This window comes from Chelmon rostratus, chromosome 1, assembly GCF_017976325.1.
Source record: "Chelmon rostratus isolate fCheRos1 chromosome 1, fCheRos1.pri, whole genome shotgun sequence".
Taxonomy (NCBI): domain Eukaryota; kingdom Metazoa; phylum Chordata; class Actinopteri; order Chaetodontiformes; family Chaetodontidae; genus Chelmon; species Chelmon rostratus.
In genome coordinates, this window is record NC_055658.1 from 20,830,561 (window position 1) to 20,855,376 (window position 24,816).

The 24,816-nt window shown below is 40.6% G+C and overlaps 1 protein-coding gene across 3 annotated transcripts; it reads left to right on the forward strand.

The window, feature by feature from the left end:
• The first annotated feature begins 198 nt into the window (after nucleotides 1-198).
• On the forward strand, nucleotides 199-24,195 carry cylda (cylindromatosis (turban tumor syndrome), a). 3 transcript variants are annotated; one of them, XM_041935372.1, is made up of 17 exons: nucleotides 199-526; nucleotides 1,753-2,295; nucleotides 6,038-6,349; nucleotides 8,854-8,959; nucleotides 9,838-9,939; nucleotides 10,589-10,705; nucleotides 13,824-14,212; nucleotides 15,131-15,296; nucleotides 15,395-15,536; nucleotides 16,161-16,283; nucleotides 16,466-16,557; nucleotides 16,868-16,934; nucleotides 18,229-18,361; nucleotides 19,941-20,049; nucleotides 20,284-20,402; nucleotides 20,800-21,016; nucleotides 21,914-24,195. In XM_041935372.1, exons 2-17 carry the CDS (start codon nucleotides 1,804-1,806, stop codon nucleotides 22,096-22,098), a joined length of 2,871 nt encoding a protein of 956 aa, XP_041791306.1. In that variant the 5' UTR covers nucleotides 199-526; nucleotides 1,753-1,803; the 3' UTR covers nucleotides 22,099-24,195. The 3 variants fall into 3 exon arrangements, with proteins under 3 accessions (XP_041791306.1, XP_041791314.1, XP_041791321.1); XM_041935380.1 differs by lacking the exon at nucleotides 10,589-10,705; XM_041935387.1 differs by lacking the exons at nucleotides 9,838-9,939; nucleotides 10,589-10,705.
• Nucleotides 24,196-24,816: the final 621 nt, after the last annotated feature.

Genomic DNA, 24,816 nt, shown 5'->3' on the forward strand with positions numbered 1-24,816 from the left:
AGTTAACCAGAGACAGCATCGTCTGCGCTGAAACCCACACTTCAACCTAACTATGTGTTCTGCCATTCATGGGAAAACCCCACAGAGTGGGCCTTGGTTACAAACGCAATGAACAGCCAATCAGCGCTTGAGAACGAAGCGAATGACCAATGCCTCTCACGGAGTGCAGTGAAGTCATACATTAAGTTTTGTGAGGTCGTCTCCTGTAAATAATATATCTAATAGCTGTAGCCATTCACTGTATTGTTTCACGTATTTTCCATGGAGAACAGTTTTATCTAAATGCTGATAGCATACTGTAGGGGGTGGCAGTCCTCTGCCAGCTCGCTTGCTGTCGAGCAGCTCGCTGGGCTAACTTTAGCGTGATACTTAGCTTGTTAGAACGCTAGCATTAGCTAGCCATTTAGCTAATCAGAGGTTATTACGAGAGGAATATAGCTTGTTTTCAGAGGCCTGTATCTAATTGAGATGGACATGTGAAATGACAGTCACCTGTAGCCTCTAACTGAGCTGACGCATATCAAAGGTAAGGTGTCCGTGTCGTTAGCAGTGAATGTAAATGACTATTTGGTGCATTTTAGCTGAGGGTACGTTAGCTACTTCCCTCTCTTAAAGGGCCTTTGACTGACAGCTTTTGCTTGGTGATGACACACTGCTGCTCCGGTTGTCAGGGAAAATGCTCTTGAAAACGAATCATGATGTTGTAGTCAGTGACGCTGACACAATAATAAACAAAACTGTAATTAACTTTGTGCTCGTCACCTCGAAGGACACTAACGTTAAATACATGTCAAATCAGGTCAGCGCTAGCCCATGTCAGGTTTGAAATTACTTTCAATTTTCTACCTGTGCTGTGTCTTAGCCCAGTATGGCGTTAACCATAAATATATTGTGTTAATGTGGTTAAGCTTTTACGCTGTTGATGTTTCACCATTTAATGAAAACAACAATAAAACAACCAAGGTAATGTTGGATGTATCATGCTTGAAGCAAATGACGGATGTAGTGTGAATGTGCTCTTGACTGTGCCGGGTGGTTGATCATCACATCTGAGGTGTCATCAGGGGAAATCCAGTTGTCTGGTATCTGAGTGTTGCCCTGGGGGTTTCAATAAGTCAACTGTCTGCTCGTCGTCTTTTTTTTTTTTTTTTTTTTTTTTAGAATATTCAAATCAGTAGATATGAGTAATGTCACACGAGGTCCTGCTAAAAACAGGGGCTACTGCGCAGTGGCGGCTGGCAGTAGAATCCACAGCCGAGGCCATCATGAGCTATTACATTTCTCACAACAAACCACAACAAGCAAACTGGGTCAGAGATCCGTTAAGGATAAGTAATCCACAAATGAAGGCCTAAAGTAGATTGGAATCTATTTTTGTGTATCTTTACGAAGAGGTCACCAGCCATAGTCATCCAGAAACTGTATTCCTTCACCTTAATGAAATGAAGACTAATTTACCAAATGTTCGATCATGATACAGAATGACTTTCTTTTCCAAACCACAGCATGCTTCAGCTGTCTTAACAAAAGCACACAAACTGTTTCATATGAGGAAATATGTGTCCTTTGTACTGTGGGGTATAATTGTAAGCATTGACTGTTATTTTGCCTGTCAACTAATTGAAAACATTGAAATTTATGACAGTTCATGATACCAGCAAGCTTTTACTCATAATTTCATTTGTACTGTACATGTTATCTTCTCCTTCAATGCATCTTTTAAAGGTGGTCATTTGTTTCATGTTCCTACAGAACAGAGGTCAAGCTTGCCTTGATGTTGGACCTCCTGCCTAGCATGCAGCCATGAGCTCTGCCCTGTGGAGCCAGGAGAAGCCTAGTGGGGGCTTCAGGGAGGACTGGCGCTTCTACATGGTCATAAAGGAGTGTACAGTGGAGAAGCCTCCCCAGAAGACCCTGAGGATCCCCCGTGGCAGTCTCGGTCAGGCCTGCCAGGAGCGCAACAGCCTGGGGCGAACATTGCCCCCGTGCAAGGGCAAGAAGAGCCTTCGCATCTTGGACCAGACCAATGTGGTGCTCAGCCTGGATGAGCGGGATGTATTGGAGCTAGATGAGAAGCTGGCTGAGCTACTGTTCCCCATTACCAACTGTGAGGAGCGTTATGCCCTGCTCTGCAACAAGTCACGGCTAGAGCGCGTCCGTGATATTGACTGTGGGTCAAAGGTGCGCGTCCAGCTGCGCTCAGGGGATGATTCTCTGCCTGGTGTGGTCCGCTTCAAGGGCTCGCTGCTCCCGGATAGAGCCCTCTCTGGAATCTGGTTTGGAGTGGAGCTGCTGGTGAGAACTCTCTTTTGTTTCTTTTTTTGGAGAGGGTGTATGGAATCAGATGAGTCTCGATATGCACGCACACAGAAACATTAACAAATTCGTTTCACATCAAACAGCTGCCTGGCGTCTGATACTTGTGTGACAACTCTCCTATCCTGTGTGATTAAATATGTTTGAGATATGAATGCTTACTAAGTTAATGATGTGGCATTTACCATGAGTGCTGGCTAACGAGTTCACTATATAATGCTAATAGGCAACCTAGGATAATATGCTAGCTAGCAAGCATAATTACTTAAACATATTTAATCATGCATGGAAGAGAGTTATCACTTACCTGTGGAGAGAAGCTACCAGACAGCATGTTGAGGTTGACCTCCGGGCAGCTGTTTGACACAGATTCATGGCTTTGTTCTCTGGCACTACCAAAAAGTGATTGTCTGCCCAAAACTGATTCTGGTTCCCAGTTTCTACGTCCACAGCTGCTTTCATCTAGATCAAACAGTCCAAATGTGCAAATATCTTTATCTTTCTATCTTATCGTATTTTATCTTATCTTCAATATAAATAACATTCTGTCCGTGGTAACAGCAAAGTTATGTCTTTGTGAAAGTTTATCGTTTCTTGTAACCAAATAATCTCAATTATGGCCAAAGAAGTCTTTGCAGTTTATCGTGTAATCATCAATTTTCTACTTTTGTTTCCAATTTTTATATGTGTTTAATATGTATAATGCCCTTGTTTAGGCCCATATTTGGAAACAAGACTGTGTTCAACATGATTTACGGATGGGTTATATATAAATAAAGAAATTATCTCCTTTGCAGTTATCCTTATGACTGTGCATTATTTCACCTGCATTATTTTACCTGCTAGATTGTAACCAATCCAATAATTTATACCAGTTTAAATATCTTTGAAACAGGCTGCAATCAGTTTTTGGCGGACAATCACTTTTTGGCATAACACCTGAAATCTGGCATGTGGCTGGGTCATTTTAGATTCCAAAACAGAATCAACAAGAATATTGCTGTATGTATACAGCCACAAAGCCATAAAACCCTATATTCTGTATAATTAAAGAAGCTCCACTTTAGTACTAAAACACTTGCACTGTGGCTCAGCAATGTGTCAGCTCAGTAATGCACATTACCACACCACTTTGAAAACCACTGCAATGAATAGGCTATTCATTTTGTTGTCATATCATTGTTGTGATCTTTTGGACATTATTCAGCAATAGTAGGCCTATTATGCTGCATGTTTAGTGACCAATGGAAGAATGAGCGTTGAAAGGTTTGAAAGACATTTCATTAGATATTCCTTAAGGCTTTAAAAGTTGTGCTTGGATTTGGATACAATTACCAGACTACAGTGTCCCACTGAGGACAGGTTGAGTAGATGATGCATTTTTCCACAATGTTGACCTTTCAGGTTAACATGAGCATTCACATTTAGAAATGATTAGATTTGGTGTTCTTGTCTTTTTGAAACTCATTGAAATATGTGCCACAGTGATCACCCATCAGGCTTGTAGCAGCTTGCTAGGCTGTGTTTTTAGCTTTTCAAAAAGGCATGTTCATTTTCAGTTTATTAATTTCTTGATTTTGCGAACCCTGCTTCCTTTTATTCCTCCTCCTAGCCTCCAAACTTCCAAACTAGTGATGGGCGGACCTGCTCCTATGTCATCTGAATCTGCATGTATGCACGCGCATACATCGTCCACCTGCCACCCACCCAAATTAATTGGACAAAATAGTCCAATTTAGAGATCTGTAGTCAAATAGACATTTCACTCCACCTCTACCAGTCCCTTTAGGCTATATTGGCTATTATGTCGAGCAGTGTGAGCTTTCCCGGCAGTTTCTTTATTGTGTGTTATTTTAATGTCTGAGAGTTTCCTTTAATGATTAGAGATGATTAGAATGATTCTCTAGAGGAAACTCAATTAAACTTTTATCTTTAGAAGTACAGATCTAATGGAGAGGATTTATCAGGAGGACAGCTGCTTGACTCCAAACAATTTCACTGTATGAACCAGAACTGTGTGTGTGACCTTTTGGATGTGCAGAAAAACACAGAACATCAACAAATATTATCCTGACCAATCCTGTTGGTGTGTTGGGAACTTAATCTATAAAGTTCCACTGCTATACCTGTGTGTAAATGCACAGTGTCTCTCTTAATGGGGATACATTCTTATCGTTTCTGCTATGAGGGGATTGCTGCAGGTAATGTAATTAGTATTTTCCTCATAAATTATTGTCCCATCTGCTATTAATCAGAATCTTAATTTATAAAACCTGGCCTTCCCAATCTGCAGATTATCCGTAGCGCCCGTGGATGTAGCTGCAATCCGTGCATCACTGCAACGAAACACATTTCAGGCATAGAAATATTCCTTGCTTCAAACCCTACAGACTACATGTGTATCTGTGCATCCTGCACATGTTCCTTTCAGTATTACCCAAAACAAAAAAAGCTGCTGAAGGAATTTCTTCTTGAAAGCATTTTGAAACCTGGTGATTTTGCTTGACCCAAGTAACAAAGCAAGCTCATGGCAAATGAAATGCATTTAAGTACTCTTGTTCCTAATGAATTATACAAAAAGAAGTATGTGATTTTGTAAACAACACCATTCATTTGGCTGGAGTGTGAGTGTGCTATTTTAAGCGCAGTGGTTTTCAGTACCAACATGCTGTACATAACGGAGAGGAAAAAATACCACCAGATTTATTCATCCAGATTCTGTCTGCACACAAATCTAAGTGTTGTGCTGGTTTCACACGTGACTTGTCAAGTTGCACTTGTCCAGTGTTTTGTCAGTGACTTTTTAGAGCTGTTTGTACAGAGCACAAAGCAGTGCTGCCAAACCCAAATGAAAAGCTAAATACTTACTTACTTTGTGTGACATTTGCCATAATAATGTGAAGTTCTGTACATTACATATACTGTTTGTTGTGGTTTGTGGAAAATGCAGGATTAATATATTTATTTATTATATTTAATTTTTTAGTCAATTTATGCCCTATGTTAAGTTTTAAAGATGTTTTAGAGAATGCTGAAACAGGGCTGCAGTGTTTTCACTGACATGAGGGCGAGCAGATGATTACATTTTTGCTTTTGTGTTAACTAGTCCTTTAATCTCAACACTAAATCTGATTATTTGATGTCATGCCATTCATTCTGTACTCTGTGTACAAACGCAGTAAGTAACAAAATACAAAGGATTGCTTATTGCAGCACAATGTTGTTTTTATTCTAGTCCAGCTGTAGTTCTCATGAGTGGGCTGATGGAGCTCAAGCGTTCAGACTGTAGCTCAATATAAAGGCCTCAGAGTTTGCACATTGGCTTCAGATAAAATCTGAATTGTCCCTTACCAAGTATTGTGTTCCTTTTTGCTAATATATGTCAGCTTAATTGTACTTTAGAACTCATTCATATCTAAAGCCTGCATGTGAAAAACAAAACACAGCATATTACAGTTTGGTTTGTGAGAGCATCCAGTATCTGTACAAGACTGAATGTATTTGTCATTGCATTAAGTCAAGTCATATTCCTGCTGCAGTAATCGATCATATGCTCTCACAGCTCTTTGATGTTGACTTGCCTTCACTGACGAATGCTGAGCAAGCAGCCTCGCTACCTGCCCTACTTGTTATGACAATAGGATGCTCATCCCTCTTTTCTCGTGTTCTGTGTCACTCACTACGCTCACCTCATCTTCTTTCTTTTGCTTTGGTCTCCCAGGAGGAGGGCCGGGGCCAGGGCTTCACGGAGGGATCCTACCAGGGCCGCCAACTTTTCCGCTGTGAGGATGAGTGTGGTGTGTTTGTGGCCCTGGACAAGCTTGAACTCTGGGAGGACGAGGATGATGAACCCTTGGGTGAGCTGGAGGTGGACAATGTCAGTCTGGTAGAAGAGGACCAGGACTTCCCTCCACTGGAGATCAACTCCAGGGTCCTGGTGCAAACCAGGGACGGACCAGAGAGAGGCACCATCATTTTTTGTGACCTGCTGCCGGGCAACGAGAGTCTTGGCTACTATGTTGGCGTTGACATGGTAAGTGAGGCTCTCTCTTAATAAGTAGTGTATGTCTAGACAGGTACAGGAAGAAATCATAAATCATGATGCCCAAGATAGTGCTGAAATGGTTTGTGGTTTAGTTAATTGGTAAATTGACAGAAAATGAATTGTCTTTGATCAAGTAAAAATCTAACATTTGCTGGTTCCAGCTTTTCAAATGTGAAGATTTGGTGCTTTTTCTGTTTCATAAAATCCTAACCTGATTACCTTTAGAGCTTTTGAAAGATCAAAATGATGTGACTGGAAATGTATGATGGACTAAGAAAGTAATCAGTGCTGAAATAAATTAGCAAGTTAATTGATAAAACAATAATAGACAAATGCACATGATCTCGGACTTCTGATTGTCAGTTAAAGGAAAATTAAGATATAAGGCATTTTTCTCCCCTACAATATGACTTGCTTTCCTCAAAGGAAAATTTTAACATGAACTTACTTGCTTTCCTGCTGAAAGATAGATGAGAAGACTGCTTCCACTTTAATGTCTGCACACTAAATATGATGCTATGGCAAGCGGCTGATTAACTAACTTAGACTGGAAAGAGGGATAAACAGCTAGCCTGGCTCAGTCCAAAGGTAACGAAATCTGCCTACCAGCTCCTCTAAAGCTCACTAATGAACCCATTGTCTGTGTAAGCTGCTCAAAAACCTTTGGTGTACTAACATCAAATTGCCATTTTAGCGCAATTTTATGTGTCATGCTCTTTCTTGGTAGGAATCAGTATCTTCCTGAAGCCCCCAGTGCTTGCCTAGCCATTGGTCCTGACCGTGTAATAATCTGGCATGTAAACCGTTTTAAAGAAGTGATTTGACGTTTTTTCACTTCAGTTGTTTTACTGATTGAACAAACAGTCAGTGAGCTTTACAGGAAGCAAGAAAGGGTTGAAAAATTGGATTTCCCAAAATGGCGAACTTTTCCTTTAAATTCTGTTCATTACTGGCCACTTCTTTCAAAAAAATCAATATTTTGCCCATTAAAGTGAAACTATGTAGTTTCTTATATTTGAACATCATAATTTGATGTTGTGTGCATGCTCATGACTGGCACTGTTCCTGTGGTTGGACTAAGAGAACATCCACATTAAGCCAGTTACATTTGTGCACACATTTTTCAGCCCTGTGTCATGACTAAAACAGCTTTTCCAAAACGGCTCCAGAGTTTATAACTCTTAAAATGCCAGCTTGGTGTGTATTGGGTGAACAGAACTTTTGCAATACAGTGATACAAGCCAGTCCAGCCAGGGTTGAGGGCTTTGTGGCAGTAAACCTAAGAACTGATTGTGCGATTGTTCATTTTAAATGCTAACATAGCAGCAGGGTCGTTGTCATTAGCCTGGTTTTATGTTGTCAGACGATGTTGGCATTATAAAATGATGATTTATCTCAGCAGTGCAGCAGCTTGGGAATGACTGCTGCTTAACATGTGTTCTACCTGTCATTGCTTTTGGTAACAATTCACCGGCTCACAATTCAAATAAAGTGTCTTTAAACCAGAGCTGTCACACAGGAATCGGGACTTGTAAAATCTACATCTTCATTAGTGTTTACTTTCATCGTAGTTTTCAAATGTTGTTACCTGGTCAGTGTTACATTTATATTCAACTAGACAGCTGTTTATAAAGAAGAGAGATGATGTTTCAGTCATGACTAAGGATGCTCTGCCATGATGATTAAAATTGTCCCCGCTCTTGCCTCAGTAGAGGGTTGCAACGTGCAGAAAGTTGCACATTTTAGCTGTATCAGAGTTCTCTGTCCTGTCTTCCCAGTGTTTTTTCTTTTTCTTTTTTTATGACTGCTCCTCTGTATGTTATGGGAACATGTCTTGTTGCCAGTAGCTGGTATCTATGACTACTGTTGTCAGGCGGGAGTTGTATTGTAGTCATAGAGAGATTGAAACACATATCTGAGGCATTTGCCTGCTGATCGTTAGCAGCGGCACCAACAGCAGCAGCAGCAGCCCACTCAGTGCATCTGAGCCACCCACACAAAGGCAAGGCAGTCACGCGGGGAGTGAGGTAAAGACTTAGTGCTGTATGACCCAACAGCGTGGCAAGGGGCCAGCAGGCAGCTGAGGAGAGCCCACTGCTCTGCCTCACTCTGCGTCCAGCCTCGCCCTGCCTCCTCTAGCTAGTGGCCCTGGCCTCACGCTTATCTTTGATTATCCCGCTGGAGCAGAATCCTGGATTTTCCAACCAAAGAAAAAGAATGGTGTGGCTGTGCTTGCAGAGAAAGTAGAGCCCTCAGGTGGAAGGATTTGAGGTGGAAGAGCTGTTGTTTATGTGGAGAAGATGAGGATACAAAGGACACACAATACAGAGGATCAAGCTTAAGCATCATTTTAATCGATAAGACAACAGACCTCATAAATCACCAAGAAGATACAAGGGGGAGAAAGTCGTGTGGCACCAGCCTGATCAATTTTACAGAGATGAAGAACAACTGGGAAGGTTATTTGGTTCTCATGTCTCCAACTCTTTCAGGACAATCCTATCGGGGACTGGGATGGCGTGTTTGATGGAAAGTTGCTGTGTAATTTTGCCAGTTTGGAGCACACTCGACTCGTCCCCATCTGTGACGTAATGCCAGGTGAGTCACCTAGTTATTTGTGCTTTCCGAAAACATTCCACTGTTCCTCTCTTGGACCAGTTGTGAGCTCCTTCTGAGCGTTCTGAGTTTGTGTTTTGCTTGCAGCAGGAACAGAGTGCCTTTTGTGTACATGGCTCACTTGTTTTTGAAAGTCAAGTGAGATACTCAGGCTCTTTGTTCTTCACATTGGCATATTGATTTGTTTTTGTGTGCTACTGCCGCCTCTCTAGATATTCAGATTGGCATCTAGGAAATTGTGAAGATGGGACTCTTAATTTCGCAATTTTGTCTCTTGGTTGTGAAACCCTTCCTTTTGCAGAGAGGCTACATGAAATGTACGCTGTCAGTAGAGCTACTATAAACCCCCAAACAAAATGAGTTATTCATTGGTTTCTAATTTGTAATGCTTGTGATACTAGACAGTTAAAAGTGTGTTTGCAAAGTGTGAGGAGAGTGCATGCAAAATGCATTTGTGGTAAAAGATGAGATTAATGTGCTGTTAAAAACAATATGTTTAGATGTATTTACCTTCCTAAAGCAACACACAATCTGTTGCCATTGGCTAAACGTGGAGGCCAGAGTATACCTTTACCTGATGTAGCATAACACACTGTTCTGCATGGCAGATTACTTTAGGTAAAGTGTCACACATTAAAATTATGTTTCCTATGGCAAAGGACACTAAAATAGACTTTTGAGAGTTCTTGTTGGATATTTAAACCTGTTTTTATCAAGCTGCAGTGATAAATTGAAAACCATAAACAAAAGTGATAAAGGGTCAGGGTTCATTTTTGCTGCTGAAGACATTAGGTGCATGGTGGATTTCTGTAAGCTGATGGTGGGTTGTACTTATGTGGATGTATTTCTGGGCTGTGCAGAATATTCCATGCAGGACCAAAGGCTGCAAAAGCACAGTTTTGCCCCCAGAGGCACCAACAGTGACAAGTCGTCCTCTGGCCAAAGCAAACCAAAGAGCAAAGGTACTGCACTGCTGTTATGATCCAGACCTAACTGATGTCCCCACAGCTTGGCGTGATGATAATTGTTAAAGGGGCATTCCATCAAAACTGTGTGGTTGTGATTCAAAAAATATAAAAGCAATCAAACTTTTCGTCCTGATGTTGGTTTCACGAAATTCTGTTGATCCGTCTGAGGGATCCCCTTGTCTCGATAGAACAAGTCTTCGTTTTAGAGAGCCTTTAAAATGAAACAGCTCCCTCAAACTTGTACTACTGTAGGCAAGCAAAGCAGCAAACACTTTTGGTGGAAAGTCCCTTTAAAAAGATAACAACAGAGAGCATGCTTAACTCCATTTTACGCAACATATGAGAAGTTTCTGTCGCAGCTGAAGTGATTTGATGCAAATGGAACGTGTCACTGCCGTGATTTCTTTTATTTTTTGTGTTTCTTTCATAGAGAAAAGTGACAAGAGTTGCTGATTAATTGACCTTTTTCCTACTATGTTGTACCCTTTTATTTCTCACTTGGTCTGCTCAGACACACACGCACACACATGCACACACACATGCACACACACACACACACACGCTCGCACACAGACACGCACATACACATACACATTTTGCTTATCTCTGTGTGTTTTTTTTCATGTACTTGTGTTATTTACAGGGTTAGGTCACCAGTGTGGCAGTAGAAGCAAGTCTGAATTTTACTATACTTTAAATGGCAGCTCTGTTGATCCCCCAGCCCAGTCCAAATCCAAAAGCACATGGTACATTGATGAAGGTAAAACATGGATACTCATGGGATGTCAACCATCTTATCCGCAAGCTCCTGTTTACAACAAGCTACATACTAATCTATTTCACCACGGCATGCTTTTATTGGTGCTGTATAATTTGAATTTATTGACATTGGCAGGATCAGGGGTTCAATTCCTGCTGTGTGAAAAGATATTTGCACCCTACTGGGTTGCTCTCAATACTAGTGTCCTCCAAAAGTAGCATACAATAGAGTGTGATAATATTGGTAAAATCATGTATGGGAACCTATTTCTCCCACCAGCTAAAATGGCCCATAATCCTTTTTTAATTATTAATTGTGTCTTTTGAATTATTTTTAGCAAAATGACTTAAGGTTTCTCATAAATACAAAGTCACAATGATGAGAGTTTTTTGGCAATATCGTAGAAACGTATCCAGTTTATCGTTAATATGAATCATTTATTGTATTTACAATCTTGTATAAGGTGTAATTATGAGGCACAGTTTCTCATAATTTACTCTAGTGTCTCATATTTATGAGATATTCACTGCATGCTATTTGCCCAGCAGTTCACTTAGCCAATGAGCTTCCTAATATAATTCCAGCAGCAACTAAACAGAGCTGTGGTGCTGAACAAGTGGCAGTCAGCTGTCTTCACTATACTGGCTATTATAAGAAACACCACCAACACAACTAATCTGATCCATGAACAGAAATAGTTTTCCAGTAGGTTACAGAAGAGCTGCATTTTAGAGGTATGCAGAAGTGATACAAAATAAATAGACTTGGAGAACAACAACAAAAACTGGGGGCTTACATGTTGACATGCGTCTCTGGTGTGGAGTAACACATTTGAAAAACAGACTGTACGAAACCTTAAGTCATGAAAAAAAGAATTTAAAGTTATGTGATCAAACTTTTGAATCGTGTTTTGAGTGGGAAATATAGAGTTCCATACAAAATATATTATCTGTGTGTATGTGTAGGTTATGCACAGTGCAATTACTGTATTCTTTGATTGAAAAAAAAAAAAAACCCTTGATTCTCTACAAGGAGGATAACTCATCTCAGTCATTTTTTATAACAAGCTATTAGTAAATGTATGTCTCAAATATGATTTTCAGAAGAACAACAATCCGTACTTTGTTGCAGGAGCTTGCTATAAAGACCTTTCTTACTAGTCTTGTCCTTCATCACCATTTAAGTGTGATATTTCACCTGCATGGAGTAACTGGTGGTTCCCAAAGGCTTTTAATAATGCTCCGTGCTGCAAATGACTCCTTAACTGGCTGTTGTCTTGTTTTGGCTGCAGGTGCAGTTAAAAGATTCAAATTTCTGTGTAATACTGTTTGCAGGCCAAAGCATTAGTAAAACCCTCTCTCTCTCATTTCTGGTCTGAATCACTCAGCACACTGTGTCATTGTTTCTGTATTTCTGTTTTCAGGACAGAAGTTTGATTTATTATTTTCTTTATGAGAGGGAAATTACATTCCTCATGTCATCACCAGCACATGCCAATTGTCTAATCTCGTGTAGTGAAGAGGATGGAGGCAGATTATCACTGACTGTATTTTACATGTACACAGCATTCAGGATATTAACTCATGATTCTTTCTATGGTGACATTCATAGCTCTGATCACAAAAATGCATAGCTATGAATTTTCATCAAAACCTGGAGACATCACAAATCAACCCCAAAAAATCACAAGCAACACAAGATACACAGGAGGTTATGTACCTCAGTATCATGGCAAATACTAGCATGTGCAAGCTGTGAAATTACTACTCATCATCAAAATGAGGAGTGTGAAATGATTGTGGTCTTGCCAGCTGCTAAGGCAAAACAGAGTATTGGAGTGCCCGCTGTGGTATTTCAGTGCGAATGCAGAAATTAGGAGAGGTCACTCATAAAGGGCTGACGTGCCGTTTTCACAGCTGCTTACTCATCCTGTGAATGTGTTATCATTTTCATCTTTCTCAGGGGCCACTTTCCACATTTTGGGCTTTTTTTTCTTTGTGGTTATGGTGCTTTCATTTCTGTCACATAGAGGTTGTCGGCCTATACTACAAACTCAAATTGAAAACTATGAAATTGTGATGATGGCAGTGGTTTACAAAATCAGGCGCTACTCACAGAGACGATAAATGTTGTGATGACTTCCTTGAGCCAAAATTCCAGATTACATAATGTTGATGAGGTTGCTGTATAGCATCTGTCCTGACAGTAAAGTCTGTTGACCGCAGCCACTGAACTGTAGTTGTAACAGGGTTCATATTATGTCCATAACTTCACACATGAATTTACAGCGGAGAAGAAGTGGAAACACACTTCTCTGACTGGAATCTGGTTTCATTGTGATGGTCATCTCACTTCTGCAAGGAAGCTGATCTAAGTGTGATATTTCTGACTTTTGGTACTACACATAAATTGAAGGAAGTAATCACAGTTATTTAGTTAAGCATTTTGTAGAACTCTACACATAACGTGGGAAAAGAAGTACGCAGACAGTACGCCTCAGCTAAGGGCATTTTCACACTCAGGCACTTGAGGCCAGACGTTGGCTTGTTCCGTCAGAAATTGAGGAAGTTCACTATCATGTTTTTACACACAAGAATCTCCCTGAGCCATGCATTAACTTTTTCAGCACACAATCTACAATACACATAAATGTCAAGTAGATTTTCCATCTCAACTTCAGATGAGTCTTTAAATACCTTTAAGGTGCAGAGTTGAGCTTGTAGTTGTCCGGGAATTTTTTTACACCTCAGCAGTAATTCTTTTCACTTGTGATGGCTGCAACACCTCAGAGGAAGATTTCCTGTCACCAAATCGCAGCCAGAATGTGCCATTTGAGCAGTGTAAAAAAACTTAATTGGCAAGGGGAGTACGCCCTCGTGTTGACTAAAAAGCGCTTGTACCACGTGTGAAAATGCCCTAAGATACTAAGAGTATTTGGGTAGAATTACCAATTTAGTAAGCTAAATGCCACCATCAAAACGTCTTGTTTTTGTTGTCCCCCAGTGGTTGAAATTCTCACATTGCACCAGATTACAAGAGTAAAGACAGCTGACATAATATGATGTGTTCTTACTATAAAATGGATGTTAAGCTTTGGTTTCTGGTTTGTCTCCTGCAGTTGGGGAGGACCCCGCCAAGTCACTTACTGACACGCCTCCTGACTTCAACCAGTCCTCCCCGCCCACCAGGGCCCCACCCTCTGCCTCGTTGTCCAGTGACAACAAGTTCCACTCTCTGCCCTTCAGCCTGAACCGGAAGACCGGGCCCATTGACAGCATGAGTCATGGGCCTCTCTCCCTTTCTGTCCAGTCGGTGATGGGAGAGCAGCCCGAGCCCCCGTCACCCGCTGCCCCTCCCTCACCGCGGCCTCCGACGCCTCCCAGAGGACAGCCAGGTCTGGAGGTGGGCTCTTTGGTGGAGGTGAAGGAGAACCCCCCTCTGTGTGGTGTCATCCGCTGGGTGGGTCTCCCTCCTGGCCTGCTGGAGCCTTTGGCTGGGCTGGAGCTGGTGAGACAACACAACCATGTAAACCTGAAGTTAGATACTGGTGGGGCAGTTAGTATGATCATATACCAGGAGATGGTCATTATTTCTTCTGAGTCTTTTTCTGTGCATTTTTTCTCAAGTGATTTTTTGCTGTGAAACACATATTGACAGCTTCTATGCACACATTTATGGAGCTCTCACTCATGAAGTGATCACTGCCACCCAGATCAGCTGATTATTACCACATCGGTCTTATTCAACACTCATGACCACAGCTTTAATTTATATGTTGTTCAGTTAAAGCTATTTCTGTGAGTGACCACTGTTGTCGTTGGGTGCTATTCACTGGCTGGTGATTGCAGTACATTGCAACCTGACACGCAACACCCACCACCGCAGTCTCCACTCAGTTATTCATTTTATGGTATTACACTTTCTGCAGCTAAATGTGTCCTGTTTGTAACTGCTGTTGCTACTATTACTGATTGACTGATGACCACAAAAATACCAGCCAAATTTTCTTCGATTAAGCATGCCGTCATCTTATTTTGATCATCTGATTGAAGTGTAAAAACGACAATGAGTCACTGCGCCCAGCAAAGAAATAGTCCTATTTCCTGGATTGTCTACTGGTTTCCTGGCAGCCTCATAGTGACAGCATATATCCCAAAATGCCAAACTATTTCTTTAGACACAATGGAATATTAATATTTTACTGTTTATTGTTTGTATGCTCATGTACCACTCTTGATATCACTGCTCATATAATTGCTAAAAAAAAAAAGAAGAAGAAAAGCCAGTTATGAAGTATCTGATCAGGTGGTCCTAAAGTAGATTCTAAGACATTTGGTAAAGGTCAGAATGAATGAAAGCTTTTTACTCTATGCATATGCAGCACTGACAGTAATTGGATGACGGGATCTTGACCTCTTCTTCCAGGAGGAAGAGTGCCCTGGTTGCACCGACGGCACTTTCAAAGGTACACGCTACTTCACCTGTCCGCCCAAAAAAGCCCTGTTTGTGAAGCTCAAGTGCTGCCGGCCCGACTCCCGCTTCCCGTCCCTGCATCACTCCTCCAACCCCATAGAGCGGTGCAACTCCATTGGTGAGTCAGTGGGAGGATCCGGGATGATTAATCTCGCCAAATTAACTATCCTCCCCAAAATCTTTGTGTTTACACTCGTGCTGTATGTGTTTGTGCAGCATTTGGAGGTTACCTAAGTGAGGTAGTACACGAGAACACGCCTCCCCGCACAGAGAATGATGGTCTGGATGTCATGGTGGGAAAAAAGAAAGGCATCCAGGGCCACTACAACTCCTGCTACTTGGATTCTACCCTCTTCTGGTCAGTTCTCTTCTAGCCTAACAGCAAATACTTTATCAGCTACAGTTTATTCCATTTTGTATTAATGTCTCTGTACTTCAGTCATATTGATTGACTCTATGGTACTTCCTCAGCCGGCAGTGCTGTTTTTGCCAGGAGGCAGAGGCTTGTTAAACTGTTTTGACTTTGCCCACTGGCTATAACAGGAGGTTGTAGTCCTGCTGTGAGCAGGCTGGTGGATAGTGGATCTGTTGTCTTTGCCAACACTGCCAAAGGGCCATTGAACAAAGCAGTCAACCCGAACTTCTTTAGAAAGCTACAGGAGATCCCATGCTTTGACTATCGACTTGTTTTGGCATATTAGCTTTAAACTGGAACAATTCCAGAAATAATAATAAAACACTTCTTTGAGAATTAAATTCTATGGAAAAATTGAGGCTAAGCAGTTTTAATTAACCATTCGATAAATAAAAAATATAATCCCAACGAACTGCATTGCGATATCCATCATATGATGTTTACGGCATTGACATTGCTGGATGATATCTGTTTTTTAAGGCACATATCAGCCAAAGATCATCATCATTTAACAGTAGGTATATTGATATTAATTGTAATTCCTTTGCTGTGTATATTGCTCTGCAGTCTGTTCTCCTTCAGCTCTGTACTGGACACAGTTCTGCTGAGACCACGCTCAAAGACTGATGTGGAGTATTACAGAGAGACCCAAGAGCTGTTACGCACAGAGATAGTCAATCCCCTGCGCATGTAAGTCTGGAGTGCTTTATTCCACACATACTCTGTGGTTCACATGACCTGTTTTAGAGCTTTTTTTTTTTTTTACTTCATCAAACCCTGAATGTAACACTTGATGCAGAGCAGAGCCAATGTCACAAAACCAGATGTGGCTATTTAGCTGGCTTGTAAGTTGCTCGTTCTCTGTCCTGCAGACATGGGTATGTTTGTGCCACGAAAGTGATGAAGCTAAGGAGGATCCTGGAGAAAGTAGAAGCTGCCTCGGGTTTCACCTCTGAAGAAAAAGGTAGATGAATGAGACTGAAAATTTGTTTATTGGTCCTTCAACAATTTCTTAAAAACTACTGGTTATGACAAGTTTGATGCGTCATGATGATCGTTTCAACTTCTTCATAGTGGTGTTGCTTTATAGTTCAGCCCCCCCTTGAGAATCTGAATTTTGATGTGATCATTATTGAATATGCATTTTTTTAAGTTAAAATTCCTTTGAAACATATTCATACTATCTTTACAGTTATTACAGTGTCTTGACTGGTTGGCAGCATTTACACAGGAATGTTACCTCACGTCTCATTTAAGCACATCTTGTACTGCAGATCCTGAAGAGTTCCTCAATATCCTTTTCCATCACATACTGAGGGTGGACCCATTGCTCAAGCTAAGGTAAGGGTCAGTTAAGTTACAAGAGTTTTTAACAAAATTGTTGTCATTGCTGAATTGTTATGATGTGGTTGCATTGTTTTGAATGGCTGTAATAGTTTATTGATGTAGTTACTACTTTTCACACAAAAACCAACATCTCTGATCGTTGGTACTTACAAGACTCTGCAAATCTAGTTTCAAATACGTGACTGTTAAACCACAGAATTATACTACAGCTTGTCTAAGTCTGCAATATGTCGATGACACAGTCATATTAAGTTTCACTTCTGCTGCAGCGCTTATTCTGGAGAATGAATGGCCGACAATGGGGGCAAGGTGGTTTAACTGTAGGAGTTTTTTGGTCATGTGATGAAAACGCCCTCTGTTGTCATGTTTAAGGATCTTTGAAGTTCAGATGAGCAGTACTATAGGGTTATGTAGTAGTATTTCCGCAGTAAATCTACAGTGAGTGTTCACACCAAAGCCAAGCAGTGACAGACTCACTTGAGTTGTAATGCGTCATGTTCTGTAATATGACTAATCGAAAACATGTCGCTGGCTTAGAAATGACTATTCAGCAGTGTTGATTTGTCTTTACAGTTTATCAGGATACAGATCTTACAGAAAACGCATTTTTCATATCTCAGGGTGTTGAATGTCAAATTAAACACCCTGTTGATTCAACTGCTTTCAAAGGAAAAATACAGATTTGCAATTGTTGTAGTAAGCTATTTGTTCAAGTTATTTATACACATTTCATACTAAAGTGTTGATAGTCTAGAAAATTCCTCAAATGTTTTTTTCAAAATACACTTTTTGAAAAATAGGATTATTGTTATATCATAGTTAAATCAAGGGCCCTCATGAGTTCTGTGTACAGGTCAGGGCTGGTTCAGCTGTTGATTGATGAATTAGTGCTGTAGTACATAGGGTACTCTTTGGTATGAAATTCTTAAAATCTCATGCAGACTGGTCTGAAGTGGTTGCAAAATATAAATGTGAAATCTTGTTTTTTCAGGAAGCATTTGAGCACATCTGCTTCTAGTTAGAGGACCAGTGTGAGTGAGTTAGGGCGATCTATTGGCAGAATACTGCAGAAATGGAATATAATATTCGTAATTATGTTTTCTTTGATCCCCTGAAAGTAAGAATTATTCATTTTCATTACCTTCCGTTAACTTATAGCTAAATTCTACAGACTGCTCCTTTAAGATAAACTAAACTACACAGATTACAGGTGTTACCTTCTTCTCATGTGGAAGGAGGATGTAAATAAAGCTTAAGAAGATATACAAACTTTGTTGTTATTTTCCAGATCAGCAGGACAGAAGGTCCAGGACTGTTACTTCCACCAGATCTTCATGGACAAGAAGGACAAGGTTGGAGTTCCCACTATCCAGCAGCTCCTGGAGTGGTCCTTCATCAACAGCGACCTAAAGTTTGCAGAGGTGAATTTCATTTTATTTCCACTTTTTTAAAACATATCTTAAGTTAAGTTGAAAGATGATGATGATGGTGATATTGTGGTTTGATTTCACTGTCTGTTTTTTATTACAAAATTATATCAGAGTGAAATTATGTTCCCGATGTTGTGAAGAAATTAAAGTGGCGTATGCAATCGAATGCCTGATAGGTAATAGCAGCATTTCATACTTTCTGCTGCGGTAATCTCATATTACCATTCACATACCATTCAAAATGTAACCTTTTTATCCAACTAAAGCAGATGACAAACCTCAGGAGAGTGTAAAGGAGTGTGAGATCATTGGGTAGAATCCAATGCAGAAAACATCAGCATAGCATGCAATGTACTATGCAGTATGAATAAATTGTGCACCCCTTAACTAATGTTCAAATACTTCCAGGGTACTGTTGGCATCTCCAGTATATAACATTCTGTAAGAATGGCTCCCCCCTGTGTTCATTGTTGGCAACTGGAAAACTACAATTAGAATTTTTGTGAGGATACATGCATGTATTAATTATTGTTCCCTTTCTAAAAAAAGTTAACTAAACTAGACCCATCTTTTGGTTGGTTCGGAGAATCCGACTCTCTGTGACGAGAGTTGTCGTCTTCTGAAGACAAATTTTAGTCATTCTTTTGTATGAGTCAGCATCAATTTGAAGGTATCCTAGTGATTGTCAAAGAGGATATTAGTAAGGACAAAATGAACTTCATACACCCCGTCATTTCCAAAGACCATTTGGTAGTATGTCTCAGGTAAAATTAAGTTTTTTATATGTAATTTGCAGCCTAAAAATGTATGTTAATTAAGTTATGCAAGCATTTAATAAGTTGCATACCACAATAGCCTTGTCTCCTCATCTCAGTTAATAATAGTAAAACACATAGCACTGATTCCAATAGTGAGCCTGATTGTGTCCCAGTTGTCTTTCTCTCTTTTGATTGGCTGTCAGTGTTTCTATCGTTCATCAAATCTCTCTAAAAGTTAGCCCAGTGGTATCCTTGTTGTTGTTATGGTTGTGGTGTGGACTCCACCATCCACTTGAGTAAAGAACGATTTTTAATACAATATATTTATAGCTATTATAGTTATCATTCTTGGTGTGGATGGCCCTTGGTGTAGTGAGAATGCTTGTCCATGTCCAGCCTCCCTGCCAGCCCACCAGTGTGACTGACCCCACAGCGACAAAAAAAGACACAGCTTCCACTGCTGATCAGACACATCATTCAAACAAGGAGAACATAGATCACACGTAGAGTACAGTCACATGTCAGCATGAGGCAACTTACACTTTATATTTTGAATTTTATAAACTTGTTTTCTTACATTAAATAACCTTATATAAAATAACATTTCAAGACTGTCATCTCTGTTTACTTTTAACGAATTGTTAAGATCTTGTAATGTGTTGGAGATCAAGTACATTATGTAGAGTGTTCTGGCAGTCAGCCCTCTGGCCTCAGGTTTCGGTTCCTGTGTGCACCGAGCTTTGCTGATGTGTCCATGCTGCTTTGGTGATGACTACACAAGTTTTCTCTTTCTCTTTTCTCTGAACCTCCAGGCTCCCTCCTGCCTTATAATCCAGATGCCCCGCTTTGGCAAGGACTTCAAAATGTTCAACAAGATTTTCCCCTCACTAGAGTTAGACATCACGGATCTTCTTGAAGACAGTGAGTCGTGGCTAATATTTTTTTTGTGTGTGTTCTTGCTGATCAGTGGTGATTCAGAGCTGTGTGGCACTTGGTAATGAAATCCCACTGAGTTGTCACTGCTGCTCAGCCGAGATGAAGGAACCCTTTGTTGTTGTTTTTTGTCTTGCTTTCAAACTGGCGCTTAACTTTTTTAAGAACTACACTTCTGTGCAGTGTGTCAACCAGAACAAAGGCATATGTTTTATTATACAGCTCCAAGGGAATGTCGGATCTGCGGAGGCCTGGCGCTCTACGAGTGTCGAGACTGTTATGAGGACGGGGATATCACTGCTGGCAAGATTAAACAGTTCTGTGAAAAGTGCAATACACAGGTAAGCAACAGAGGGCTTTATTGCAACACCAGTTAAAGCAAAAGAGAAGTTGTAAAGTGTGGGTTAGGATTGACCATTTGGTGGCGCCAAATCCAAAGGAATCAAACTTTGCCATTGCTGAAGTTATGTTGCAGCAGAGTGGCTTCTACAGTAGACTCGAACACATGGGCTGTTCATTTCACTTACCAGTACTCTGTGCATTTACTGAAATATTGTTGTATTTATGTATAGATTGCCCATCTGGCTGTATTAATCCTCAAATGTACTGAGCTTTTTTTTCTGTGATCTGTAATCTATATGTTATGTGAAACATGTTGAGCATGTTCTGTTTTTACCTTAGTAGGCCACACTAACAAACAGTCTGTGCGATGGTGTGTACTTGCTGTTACTGATTTAGGTTCACCTCCACCCGAGGAGAAAAACCCATCGGCACGGCAAGCTGTCTGTCCCCAAGGAGCTGCAAGAAGGTATGGGGCGGCAGGGCAGTTTTCCCCGCCAGAGGATGGAGCTGTTCGCCGTGCTGTGCATCGAAACCAGTCACTACGTGGCCTTTGTCAAGTACGGCAGCGCAGATTCCGCCTGGCTCTTCTTCGACAGCATGGCTGACCGTGATGGTAAGTGTCACGGCCTGTGGATGGTGCGTTTGTTATGACATCAAACTGATCCTTGAAATGAAGGTGTGATGTACAGGGTGTACAGGAAAGTGTCTCCGTAACACTGGTGAAAGAATTTCACAGGGCTCCGTGATATAGATATTATGGGGCCACAGAAATCCTTGAAAAACACACCAATTAATCACATTCATGCGCTCTAAATTACTGTTTAAATTACTTTGAACCAAGGTTATTGTTTTGCATTGTAACACCTTGATAAACAGTGTGACTGTTTATTCATCCTTTGATATCAAACATGACTCCCACATCTGATAAATCCTGCTGTAGATTTAGCTATAACCTGACCTGGGCAAAACTGCTATTACAGCTGCAACTATACATTATTTTCATTATAAATGAACTTGCTGATGATCTTCAATTAATTGTTTGATCAGTGAAATGTCAGAAAAAAGTTTTTAAAAATTTGGTCATGTGGAGAAAGAGAACAGCAGCAAATATTCAATATTTGAAGCTGGAACTGCTCATTTGATAAGTCAGTCATCACAGTAGTTTCTCATTCATGTCTGGGGATCGACTTATTCACTAATCAACAAATAGTTTTACCTCTAATTGCTTTTTTATTTTATTTTGGCCCAATACATTTAAATGCATAGTAATTTAAGTCATAGAAAGCAACATAATGAGAGCTGGGAAGAAGAAATTTGACTTCAAATTATTTTAAAACAATTTTAAACTAGTATGTGCCTTTGGCAACTTCTGGGACACTCTTGGATTTGGCCTGATGCATGAAATGAGGCTTCTAGTATTCCAAACACCAAGTATAAGTTGTGAATATGACGTGAGACTGGCTTTGCTGTTTCAGATGATTGAATTCTAATTGTGCATATGGTTTTGCAGGAGGGCAGAATGGTTTCAACATTCCCCAAGTGTCCCCCTGTCCGGAGGTGGAGGCCTACCTGAAAATGACACCAGAGGAGCTGCATGCCCTGGATCCCAAGAGCATCCAGGGCCAGGCCAGACGCCTGCTGTGCGATGCCTACATGTGCATGTACCAGAGCCCAACCATGAGCCTGTACAAGTAGAATCCTCTCCCCGACCCCTCCACCCCTTAGCCACTCCACCTCCCCCTCTCCCAGGGCAGGAGATTCACAGAAAGACCAAAAATGAAAAATAAACTAGAAGAAGAAAGGCTGCCTGCCAGCAGGGGTGCCGTCCGGAGTTAACCCTCTCCACCCCACCTCTCCTTAATGCCTGCCCATCTCTGGAGGTTGGAGAGATGGAGGAGAGGGGGAGAAGCCTATTTGCACTGTGCATTAGTTGAAGTGTCGTGTTCTTCATGTAGTCCTATGTAGCTTCCCTGTGTCTCACAGCTGAGCGTTGGCAGTGGATGACGAAGCAAAGGTAGGCCTTATGAAGGTTCACTCCCTGTTCAGGGAGGACGGGGGGTTGGGAGATGGGCAGGAGGGCATGTTCACGTCGCAACAAAACAAGATGAGCTAGTGGGAGGACCTTGGCCACCTCATTTACCTTAAGAAAAGAGGAGTCCTGCTATTCTTAATCACTGTAAAAGACGGGAGCTTTCCATAACGCCACATTAAGGAAGCAACGCAGTGCGCAAACCCTCATCCAACCTGTGTGTACTGTTCTAAAAACTTGTGTAAAATCTCTTAGTAGCATAGATTTCTCAAGGTAGTAACATCAAAAGTATAGATGTCAACCTACTGTGCAGTGGCATTAAGACCAGAGTACTCTGCTCTTTGTGAACTGGTTTGCATATTTCCCTTCACGCTGTGTAAATGTCTTTTACAGTATATGTTTTGCAGAAACAGATGTAGCCATTGTTAAAGTCTCACGTTTTACCACATACTTGCTCAACCAATGCTGCACTTTTGCTCTATCCCCAAGTGGACCTATCAGGAAACATTTAGGCTTTGCTCTTTTTTTCCCTCCCCCATTGGAAGTCACAGTGAGTGCTAATTTGTTGGTTGGGAGACATCAGAGTTTTGTGTTACAGAATACAAATTTGCTTCTCCTCTGTAGCTGTAAAGAATGCTCTGCATTGCTAATGCAAAGTAGATGCCAGATAAATGCAGGGAGACTTGTACAATGGCTCCTGTTGTAAAGCTGGTTGGTGGAGCACTCCATGCATTCATAGGGTCAATGAGGTGAAATACTGGAAAAGTCTGGCCATTTTCTTTAAAGTAAGAGAGTAGCTTCTGAAGAATTCCACATGCAGTGTTTTTTAAGTCTAATCTAAATTATATTTTATGTTTACGAAGCCTTTTCTCTGCCCGTCATGGCAAGTATTGACTCTGGCTGCCCTCCATGAAGATGTGACATGCAGCCACACACCAGATAACAAAACAATTGTGATCAAATATTACTATTTATTATATTCTAATCATATTACAAACTCATATGTCGTCCCTTTTTTACGAAAATGAAAATGGAGTTGATGATACTGGTTTGGTTACTCCATGTCCTCTTTCACTGTATATTGAAGTGAGTTATTGTAGTTTACGCTGTCTTATAGCAACTACTGAATGTTAATAGTGATGCATTGAACAGTGTAGAGTTAAAGGATGGGTAATGAATGAGGCACAAGGCTGGTAACCTTGGGGCAACATATATATGTATTTAAATAAAGAAAATAAATTAAAAAGACCCTTGATTCCATTGTATTACAATTTAAAAGAGTACTTAAAGCAAACCAATCATACTGTGGGTCAAGCTACAAGTATATGTTGGGTTTTTTTTTTGTATGACACAAAATTGGATAAAATCAACAAGCTGCACATGTTGGCATCAGCGTTATATATATTTTTCCAAAATCATAACTTAATCTTGGATTTAGTTGTGAGTATAAAATAAATGTGTAAGGGCGTTTTATAAATTAGGTTCCAGCTGACAACTTCCATTTTGCTCTGTGGTCGTTTCCACTGTCCCATGGATCCTGACAGGAGACCTTCCTGTGTGAACTTTTTTCTGCACTGCTGAAGCTTGTCACCGACTGGAGCCTTGTTCTCTGTGAGAGAAGTCTCAGAACGGAGGATGGGATTTTGATTTTGATTTTTTTTTTCTGTTGCATCTGTACAGTATAGACATATGTAACGGGTGGAAAATTAATGTCAGTGATGTTCCTGTAAATGTTAACAAAATAAAGCCCATTTTGAAGGGTACGCGGTATGTTCTGAGTGGTGTGATGGCAGATCTTGCATATTTTGCAAGACCATTGCAAGCAAGGATCAAGGATTGAGGGTGGACTTTTGCAGATGCTTTGGTTGGGGGTGGGAGGGGATTTGTGAACATAATATTTTTTTTCAGGAAGTGGTATGGTGTTGGGGGAAATTAACACCACTTTTCTTCAATTATTTCACTTACGCAGGACAGATAAACCATGGAGAGGTAGTAAATATTGTTATATGATAATACATCTTCTGTGAGTGATGTAGTACACAATGGATTATTAGCAGGTCCAAGTGGATCACCAACCACCACAGTTGATTTATAAAACAAAAATGGCTCATTTTAGTGTCTGATATAAACTGGCTATTTCTGTGTGATGCTAAACATTAACTATTTCAATTCAACAAGTAACCTTGAAGGAGACAATCCGCAGCACATAAAAGGAAAAGACTCATCCCATCAGATATGAACGGAGCCAAAATAATTAGCAACTTAACCTCAGTGTCTGTCAGTACCAGTGGTGGAAAGTAACACAATTTTGACATACTTTGTATGTATTATTGTATTGCTACTTTATACTTTTATTACATTTCAGTGGGAAACATTGTGCTTTT